Source organism: Vombatus ursinus, unplaced genomic scaffold, assembly GCF_900497805.2.
Source record: "Vombatus ursinus unplaced genomic scaffold, bare-nosed wombat genome assembly UNPS02014801.1, whole genome shotgun sequence".
Classification (NCBI taxonomy): domain Eukaryota; kingdom Metazoa; phylum Chordata; class Mammalia; order Diprotodontia; family Vombatidae; genus Vombatus; species Vombatus ursinus.
This window is the reverse complement of record NW_020954579.1, coordinates 18,218,683-18,228,657: the sequence shown is the minus strand read 5'-3', so window position 1 is coordinate 18,228,657 and position 9,975 is coordinate 18,218,683. Positions and strand designations below refer to the sequence as shown.

The 9,975-nt window shown below is 43.3% G+C and overlaps 1 protein-coding gene across 1 annotated transcript in view; it reads left to right on the top strand.

Annotated features, from left to right (window-relative positions):
- Window positions 1-9,817, top strand: part of COG1 (component of oligomeric golgi complex 1) — an 18,623-nt gene extending 8,806 nt beyond the window's left edge. Inside the window, 10 exon segments of the mRNA XM_027872903.1 lie at window positions 231-387; window positions 608-818; window positions 1,664-2,443; window positions 4,583-4,729; window positions 5,542-5,703; window positions 7,082-7,209; window positions 7,679-7,787; window positions 8,270-8,379; window positions 8,462-8,540; window positions 9,621-9,817. Of these exon segments, the coding sequence (XP_027728704.1) occupies window positions 231-387; window positions 608-818; window positions 1,664-2,443; window positions 4,583-4,729; window positions 5,542-5,703; window positions 7,082-7,209; window positions 7,679-7,787; window positions 8,270-8,379; window positions 8,462-8,540; window positions 9,621-9,761 (2,024 nt within the window). The 3' untranslated portion in view covers window positions 9,762-9,817.
- Window positions 9,818-9,975: the final 158 nt, after the last annotated feature.

The following is a 9,975-nucleotide window of genomic DNA, read 5'->3' as shown; positions in this document are numbered from 1 at the left end:
GTGTGTGTGTGTGTGTGTGTGTGTGTGTGTGTGTGTGTGTGTGTGTGGTGGGGAGGCCTGTAACTCATTCTGGTACCTTTATTTTTCCCACTTCAAGTATTGGCCCCAGGGATGAAGATTTCATTCACCCTCTGTAATTCCTTTCATACCTGCCTGGAGGAGGGGGAAGACTTAAGACTCCTATTTATTCTGTTTAAACTATTGTTGACCAGTAGGCTTCATCTGTTTAGGGAAAGGCATCATCAGTGTCTTGCAAGAGATGAAGTTGTGTAGCTGGTTCAAGTACCTCCCAGCCTCCATTGTGGAGTTCCAGCCAACTCTTCGGACTCTTGCACACCCCATCAATGAGGAGTACCTGAAAGACGCTCTACAGAAATGGATCAGCATGTAAGCCTTGAGGGAGAGGTGGCAGTGGCTGCTTTTCATGGTTCTATGAGGTAGAGTGTGTGCTGGTGGATCTGCTGAGTGCCACTGCACTGCGCTCCTGAGGCCTGTGACCGACTCAGAAACATGTCACCGTCCTTAGCCTAAGGGGAAAAAAGCAGCACATCTATGAGGGGTGGTATGGGATTGATGGGGGACTCAAAAGAAAATGATTGCGTTGCAGGTGTAATGAAGATATCAAAACCGGGATCACCAATTTGCTGGTTTACGTGAAGAGCCTGAAAGGCCTTGCAGGGATCCGAGATGCCGTGTGGGAGCTGCTCACCAGCGACTCCATGAGCCACAGCTGGGAGGTGGTGTGCCGGTGCCTCCTGGATAAGCGCATCTCCTTCTGGGAGGACCTGCTGCAGCAGCTGTTCCTGGACCGATTACAGGTGAAGGGAGGGCAGGTGTAGGTACTGTCGTCTCAGATAGTGCCTGGTCACCCTTGGTGAGGTGTTTGCCCCTCACCATCTCTGCTTGGCTCAGGGCATTTTCCTGTTAGCTTTCATGTCTCATCAGGGTTGCTTAGCAGCTTACTCTGTGGGTAAATAAGTCTTACAAATTAGCAGATGCCAGAGTAGAAAAAATGAGACTAGGCTTTAAAAAGCCCACAACTAAGAGAATTTTTTTTTCCTTAACTTGGAAAAAATGACATCAATATAGAAAACACTCATGGAATTGAATTAAATGCCTGCTACATGTAAGGCACTGTGGTAGGCCTGGCAGATACAAAGACAGAATGGAAAATGGTCCCTGCCCTCAAAGAGCTTTTTTTGTTTTTGGTGAGGCAATTGGGGTTAAGTGACTTGCTCAAGGTCACACAGCTAGTACATGTCAAGTGTTTGGTCTGAGGCCGCATTTGAACTCAGGTCCTCCTGACTTCAAGGCCGGTGCTCTATCCACTGCGCCACCTAACTGCCCCAAGCTTATAATTTTTTGACTGATACAACCTGTGCCATAGATAAATAAAGACAAGGTTAAGTGTTTGAGGTGGGAGAGAATGCTGATAACTGGAGGAGCCAGTAAAGGCTTTGTGCAAAGGCCTGGACAAAACCAAGGCTTCTAAGGGAGGGAAGTGGGGAAGGAAGAGCATGTCATGCTAGGGGAACAGAACTGGGATCGTTGGACTGGAAGCTGGAGGTGAATGAAAGGTGCCAAGGGAGCTGGGGGTTGTGGTGGATGTTTCTGAGGTCTCCTCTCAGGAATCTGACTGGTATTCTTTTTCATTCTCTCCTAGACACTGACAAGAGAAGGCTTTGACTCCATCTCCAGCAGCTCCAAACAGCTTCTGGCTTCAGCTCTGCAGGAGCTCGAAGCCAGTTCCAGCGCCTCCCCCAATAAGCAGGTTCAGTTTGAACACAATATGTCTCTCTTTCTCTGGTCAGAGAGTCCTTCCGACTTGCCCTCAGATGCCGCATGGGTCAATGTGGCAAACCGGAACCAGTGTGTCAGCAGCGGCCTCTCCATGAAAGCCCAGGCCCTCAGCCCCTACGTACAGAGCTTTTGTCTCGCCCTAGACTCCAAACTGAAGGTCAAACTGGATGACCTCTTGTCATACCTTCCCTCAGATGCACCCAAGGAGGCTTCAGGCATGCAGATCAAGAATTCTGCTTTTGATAGGTACTCGGATGCTGGCACTGTGGAGGGAATGCTCCGAAACTACTGTGCGACCTGCACCGAGCAGATTGTGGCACGTGTGCGTACTGAGCTGCAAGGGGCCGAGGCTGTGCTACGAGGGCCGGCCCACACCCTCAGTCGTTCCAAGCTCTCCTCGGTCCTGTTTATGGCCAGGCTCTGCCAATCCCTTGGAGAACTGTGTCCCCATCTAAAGCGATGTATTTTGGGCAAATCGGGCAGTTCAGAGAAACCCACGAGGGAGCCTCGGTCTACAAAGAAACAGATGAAAGGAAAAGCTCAGGAAGTGAATCCTGTTCTAGCAAAATGGCAAGAAGTGAAAGAGCAGCTCCTGGAGCAGAGTCTGCTGGGATACCGGCTGTGGAGCACGGCCATCACAAATGTATGTGGAGGGGGGTGGGGGTGGTGGGGGTAAAGAGAGGAGGAGGGAAGGAAGATAGGAACCTGAGGAAATAAGACATATACAAATAAGATATATACAAATACAAAGGAGAAGCACAAAATGTGACCAAAATTCACTTCCAGCTGGAATTATCAGGGAAGACTACATGGAAGAGGTGGCACTTGAACTAGGCCTTAGGGTTTCAGCGGGTGAAGGTGGATATAACAAAACAGAAAACTTCAGAGGTGTTAAGGGATTGTTAACTGATGCAATTTGGCTAGAGAATTAAGGTCTGTGGGTTCTTCCATTGGAACCAGGTTTGGGGTGGGGGCGATCCTTTGAATACAGAGCTCAAGTTGTCTTTGTTAGGCATTGGGGAGCTACTGTATGTTTTTTAGCCAGGGATTAATGTCTTCAGACACATGTTGATTAATCTAGCAGTAGTGTTTAGTGTGGATTGGAGTAGTGAGGAGAGATTGCAAATAAGACCAGACTCCCACACTAGTCCAGGGCAGACATAGTGAGAACTGCATGGAAGTGGCCATAGAGATGAAGGGTTGGGGACAACTGTAAGAGATTTCAAGGTAGATTTAAAAGACTTGGTAGCTGTATGTACGGATGTAGATGAAGAAGAGAGAGGTCAAAGGTGACTTCAAGGTTTTAAGCCTGGCTTAGTTCAATTTAGTTTGGGATATGCTGAATGAACTGCCTGTGAGACATTCAGGTTATCACCTCGCCAGGTCTCTAAAGCTGTTCAGTTCTGGCACTAACATTTCAGTTGCCAAGGCTTGACCTGTTCTTGTCCTTGTCGCTCCTTGTATCAGATACCAAATCCTTGAGTCTACCTTGCAATTCTCTTCTTCAGATTGTACCTCTCCTAGGACTACTGCAATAGTCTAATTGGTCCCCTTGCCTCCAACCTCTCTCCATCCAATCCATCCTATACACTATCTCTAGCTGAATCTTCCCAGTGGTGGTAGGGTTGTGAACCTCCCTAATTGCCTAAAAAGCAGGGCTGTCAATAATAGATTTGGGGTTGTTGGTTTGGAAGGTGATAGTTTAAACTGTGGCAGTAGAGGAGTGTGCTAAAGGAAAATATAGAAGAGGAAAAAGAAAGCTAAAGACAAGAGCCTTGGAAAATGCTTGCATTTAGGGAACTTCGTGAGGTTACAGCAGAAATAGCTTCTGCCACACTGTGCTCCCCTGATTCTCCTACCTCCTCAGGTGCTAAGAGGGGAGAGAGTATCAAGGAGGGAACAGTTACCAGTGTTAGAAGCATCACTGCTAGTTGAGGCATGAGCTAGTGGTGGAGAGGAAGCATCCAGTATAGCCTACTCGTGCTAGTAGTTAAGCAGTGGAGAGGAGGAGATGGTAGTGTTTTGGGGTAGGGCTGGGATAGGAAAGACTGTGTAGAGAAGGGGAATGAGCTAGTGGAGGAGAGTATTGAGGATTAACTGGATGAAGGACATTGGGGTGATTGATGGAGCAAGGTCCTGAAAATGGGAAGGGATGGGATCAAAAAGCACAGATAGAAAGATTAGCCTTAAAGAGGCTGCCTCATTCTCTGAGACAAGATGATGATGTTCAAGTGCAGAAGGAGCTCCTGTTGAATGACTTCATTGTTCCTAGTGGGAAGCCTTCCATGTGGAAAGTGAATGTGGGGGCTTCGAGGGGACTAGAAAAAGCTTACCATCACTAGAATTTTTCTTACCAGACCTCTGCAATGCAAGACCTATTTCCTGTTTTCCCTGGTATATTTTTTCTATTCAGTGTCATGACCTTAAGAACTGGAAATCAGCTTCATCAGCTGAAAATGTGGGATCCCTTCTGGAGATTGGGTGGTTTCATCATCCATTCTCCTCCCTGGAAAGAATCTGTTCTTTTCCAAAATATCTACATCGTTTTGGACTAGTATTCAAGTGCCAGCTTTTAATTGAAAAGCTATGCTGCTGTCCTCTAAGTTAACAGGAACATCCCATGTGCTGCTTTTGAGAACTTAGCAACAAGGGGAATGGTTATCATTTACTCAAAAGGCTCCGCACATTACAAGATGCCCTTTCCATGGAATATTCACTTGTTTATACCCACCCTGGATGTATCTGTGAGGTGTTCCATTGAGTCTCTTTCTTTGATTGCCAGGTCCTGGCTCGTGATTTCACCCAGTCATTACTTCTTGATAATGCTGGTTCCATCCTAGCTATGGCCACCAACTGGGATGAGTTAGAAATCCAGGAGGAGACAGAAACTGGGAGCAGCGTAACATCCAAGATTCGGCTACCAGTACAGGTGAGGTGGAGTCCCTTTTATGTGAGCCTTAGTTAGAAAGAACTGCTTCCTGAGAGGCATAGTTTTGGAAAAAGCTGGACAAATCTGGATTCGAGTTCTAGTGCACCTTTCTGAGCCTTACTTAGTTTTCTCTTCCCTAAAGTAGAATTTCTTGCACCACTACCTTATAAAGTTGTAGGAATAAATTAAGTATATGAAAGCACTTTGTTTATTTTAAAGTGCTAAAATGTAATTAATCATATTACAAAGTGGTTTGTTGTAGTTTACTGGTAAGGCACAATGAGTGTGCCAGGGCACACAGTTAACTAGTGGGAATTGAGAGACTGGGTATCCGGTTTCCTGATGCCTTTCCTTTAGTAGGAGCTAAAATAGTATCATGTAGACAATAAGTTAGGACCCTTACATCAGTTAAGGATTAGCACTTCAAAAGTTTAGTGATTGCATTTCCCAGTTGTTAATTTTCCCACACTCCCATAAAGCACGGCTTCCCAAACAAGCCAGATTCTACCTTGTCTATGAATTTTTTTACCTGTGGGCCATGAAAATGACAGCACCCTCATACGAAGTGCTTTTGTGCAAGTGCCTGGGTGAAAGCTTTCCTTTTACTCTCATGGTTCTCCTCCTGAAGTCTGTGCTGTGTGTGAAGCACAGAGTCCTGGAGTGGTGTGTGGGGCAGAGGTGGCTGATATGAGAGGTCAAGTCCCAGCCACGTTCAAAGAAGCCTTATATAGCCAAACCCATCCTACTTTCCCCAGGACCCATTCTGGTCACCTGCCAACTCCTTTCTAAATGACAATATTTGATTCTTGTAGCCATCCTGGTATGTACAATCCTTCCTCTTCAGCCTGTGTCAGGAAATAAATCAGGTTGGAGGCCACGCCTTGCCAAAGGCAACGCTGCAGGAGATGCTAAAGGGGTGCCTGGTTCAAGTATTAGCAGGCTATGAAAAGCTTTCTGAAGAGAAGACAACAAAGGTATGTTGGAGGGGCTCATCTCTGCCTAAAACATGTCTTGTGTTGTAGTAGCTTTGATGGGGAGTTCAGACATATAAGTCATAGCATTCAGACATACTTGGCAATGCCTTTAGGAACACTTGGGTCAGGTACCGATTACTACAGGATATCCAAATGCCTTTCTCTCACCCAGTTAAATTATACCTTTCCGCAACCATTGGTTTCTAACTAGTTTGCATTTCTTAAAATGTGAAACCATTCTCCATGTATTCATCATTCCTAAGCCTGTGCATACCCAAGTTTAATGCTGATCAAATTCAGCTCTTGGCTGTCTTTCCTACTAAGACTACGTAATTCCCATTGATAGCAAGAGCATCCAGCTTCCTTTCCTCTTAATTTATGCCTGTGTTTTATAGCAGAGAAGTTCCTCTTTTCCTCACCTTAGTTCCTAAATTGTCACACAGGACTCATTTGACCTGCCAGTACAGGGTGTAAGTCTTCAGTCTGTTACAAATTGGAGGCTTTAACTTTTAGACCAAGGTCTAACCTGAACTTGAACTAATTAAGTAATTAGAGTTCTTTTATCTAGAAACTTGGAATTTCATTTGTAAAAGTCTTCTCTTGAAATACCAAAATTTAACTTGCCCAAGACTAATTCTGGATTGGTTAGTACAGTAATCGACAAACATTTTTAATTAAACATATCTATTGGTAAAAAATTGTTGAGTACACATTCCTAGTATATGTAATTTACTTATTGTAAATAGAAGTATATACATGTGCTACTGCACTAATTATGTACATTGTAAAACTTACACAAAAATAGAAATCTTAGAAGGGTGGGATGTAAATGACTGTGTTGGGGGAGGGAAATCTGAAGCATCAAGGATGATAGGTTGTGAAGGAAGGTGGCGTGGACAGTAATTGGGAAATATGGAAGAAAGAAAAAGCAACGACATCTTTGCTCTTTCACAACTCATACGTTTTGGCTTATTCTGTGTCGTTCACTGTCCCTTCTAAAATCAAGTGGCAGAGGTGGTTAGGCTCCTGTTATTCACCAATCACTGCCCTAGATATAGGGTGAAGGGGTTATGGCATTTTCCTATTAGCATCCATGTAGCTGCTGCTGTGGGGATTCAGATCTCATTTTCCTTCAGAGATGACACCTGGCTCAGTAGAGGGACATGGTGTTGGGAACAAACTAGCCCTCCAACTGGGCAGGGCAGGGCTGCAATATATCTCCCATGCTGCGGTTTGACTACCACACACCCCCTTGGGGTCAGGCCTAGTGCGTCTGAGGTGACGCCTGCCTTCCCACTTTGGAGACCACTAGGTTAATGAATGACTGCTCAGTATGCCCATATAATTCCTCTTTGTGTTTGGGGAAAACAATTTGCAGAAAGAAGGTACATTCCCAATGACCCAGAACAGGGCGCTGCAGCTACTTTATGATCTTCGTTATCTCAATATTGTGTTGACAGTCAAAAGTGAAGAGATGAAAAGTAGTCGAAGTAAACAGGACTCCAGGTATTGTACCTTACTTATTCCCCTAAAAGACCATTTTGGGGGTGGGGTTAAGGATCACGTTGGAAGTTAATTATTTTTGATTTGAAAACTAAGTGCCCCCATTGCTAATAAAATAGTAGTCATGTGGAGGCTGCTAAATTGTAGGTATATAGAGAAAATAAGTTATCTGAATCTCATCTATCACAAGTCTGCAAACCTTAAGAGTGTAATCTGGCCCTCTTCCCCCAAAATTAACAATATGGAATGTGGTCTGACCTGAACACTCTAGTCCAAGTCTGAGGTTAATTAAAATTGTGGAGGCTACTCTGCATACACCTGTGGGAAAAAGGTGAGCTACCATTTAAAAAGCAAAAACAAACAAATAGAACAAATCCCAGTACTGGGTTTTTTCGAGGACATGTATAGGTTTTTATAATAGCTTTCTTTTCAGGATACTGAAAAGCAATTCCCATTCCAATTTCTTTTCCAGAATCGAAAAAGTAACAGACTTCTTAGAAGGTCTCATAGATCCTTTTGACCTAGATGTTTTTACACCACACCTAAATAGCAACCTTAATCGCCTGGTGCAACGAACCTCGGTAAGTCAAGATGGGAACAGGCTTCTTTCTGAGTTGTAAGCTTAGTGTGAGGGAGCTCAGGTTGCAAAATAAACAAATCAAAGCATTGGCAGTACATTAGCAGCTGCCTCTCAGCTGGAGATTGTGGAGGAAAAGCCAAGCAAGTTGTTGTTCTAGTTAAACGTTGAGTTCCACGTTATAGTGGGTAGTAATAAGCTCAGGGCAGGTAAAGTTAAACCTTAACTCAGATGATGATTACAAAAAAAATCCACCCCAAGTGGTTGGATAAAGACTGACCTTTAAAAACTGCAGCAGGGAAAGCTTAACAAAATACAAATAGCTTCCTGTGATCAGTGGTAAGAAAAGAAAATCACTTTTAGAGTAGATTTAGTATTCTTTTTGATCAGAGGCAATATTTAACCTAACAGAACACTTCCATACTTTAAGAAGGCAATAAATAAAAGATCCCCATCTTAATTTGCCCTTTTTAAAAAATTTCCCAGGTTCTATTTGGATTGCTAACTGGTACGGATAATCAGTTTTCTGCCCGGAGCAGCACCTTCAACTCCCAAGAGCCCCATAATATACTACCACTGGCATCAAGTCAGATCAGGTAAACTTTCACATGGGACTTCATCTAAGCTCTGAAGTTTTCTGATGACTCTTCTGAAACCTGTCTTAATTCTACCTTTCAGGTTTGGACTTCTTCCACTTAGCACAACTAGCTCAAGAAAGGCTAAGTCCACTAGCCGAAGCACAGAACCCAAAGACCAGGTTAGTAAGCACAGCATCTGAAACCTACATCCAATAGCTCTCCCGCCCCACTTTCCATAGAACCTTTGGGGGAATCTCTCTCTTAAATACTAAGAAAGAACTAAGTGACAACATTCACTAATGCTGCATTTAATGGTGGTGCAATACAAGTACAAGATCTTACTAGACTGAGCTGATAGATGTTTAAAAAGATGATCATGTTTAGACATTAAGCAGCCTCACTGTGGAGATAGTATTTTAGGCTGCTAATACTATAGAAAATTCTGCAAAAGATAGGATGGAATTTTATTTAGCAATACTAGGGAGGGGGCTGTAGTTACATACCCAGCCCCAGAAAATGGTTGTACTCACTTGGAAAACAGAAAAAACTGTTTTGTCCTAGTCATGGTTTCATCCTCCACAACATATTTGTTAGGAAGAAACAGGAAACTTACTGCTTTTTCAAGCTGTTTGCCATCCAGTAAAGCCTGCAGCAATCTTACTGGGGTATTTCAAAACTCAAACCAGTTCTCTCCCCTTAGTATCTGTTTGCCCTGTATAACTGAAAAGCAGATGTTAGTATTCTTTATTCTAGATGTTTTATATTCTTTTCTCATTCTCTGCAAACCACTTTGTTAGGACCTTCTTCCTAAAAACTTTTAGATCTTACATGTTTTTAAAAAGTGGTGAGAGGAACAGAGAAAATTTACAGTTTCCCCCCAAGAATAATTAGACTTCGATTTAAACAAAATTATGCCCATTCCAAAGATGTTTTATCTCTGGCAAATCGTATTCACACTCAAGAAGCTAGCAGTGGGAAGGAAGTGTATTTAAAGCTTGTCCTTTTCCTTAAAAATCTGATATAGTAGTTTTGTTTGTCACACAAGTAAAAGTTAATACCAGTCAAGAGAAGTAGTTCCTTCAAATCCAGTCTTTTTCTAACCTTACCTAGAAGGGAAGGTCCTCTCACTAGCAATCCCAATAGTTTTTAAGATCTGCTTCTATGTGCTGGGTGGCTTTCAGAACTGAAGACTGGAGTGGGTGAGCAGGTAAGAGAATCCTGGTAGAATCTAAGGCACTTTCCTTTCAATCTAATGGCAGGTTGTACTTCCAACACTCTCCAGAACAGAAGATGACATGATGCGTCCTGGTTCCTTGTTCAGACAGCTTGTCACAGAGGAGGAAGACACATCTACACCATCTCTTTTCAAACTTAGTTGGCTCTCTAGTATGACTAAATAAAATGAAGCAATTTATCAGGACATACCTCTCCTTTTCTAAATAAATATTACCATGTATTTATTAGTGCCTCTGCTAATTTGTTTCTAAGTTCCACCGATTTTTGTGGTTTCAATGAGGGAGTGTGGCTCCCCAGTGACTATTAGAAGGTACTTCAAATATTAAATTGAACCTAAGCTAACACATAGTTCTACAGTACCTGTTACCTTAAACACCA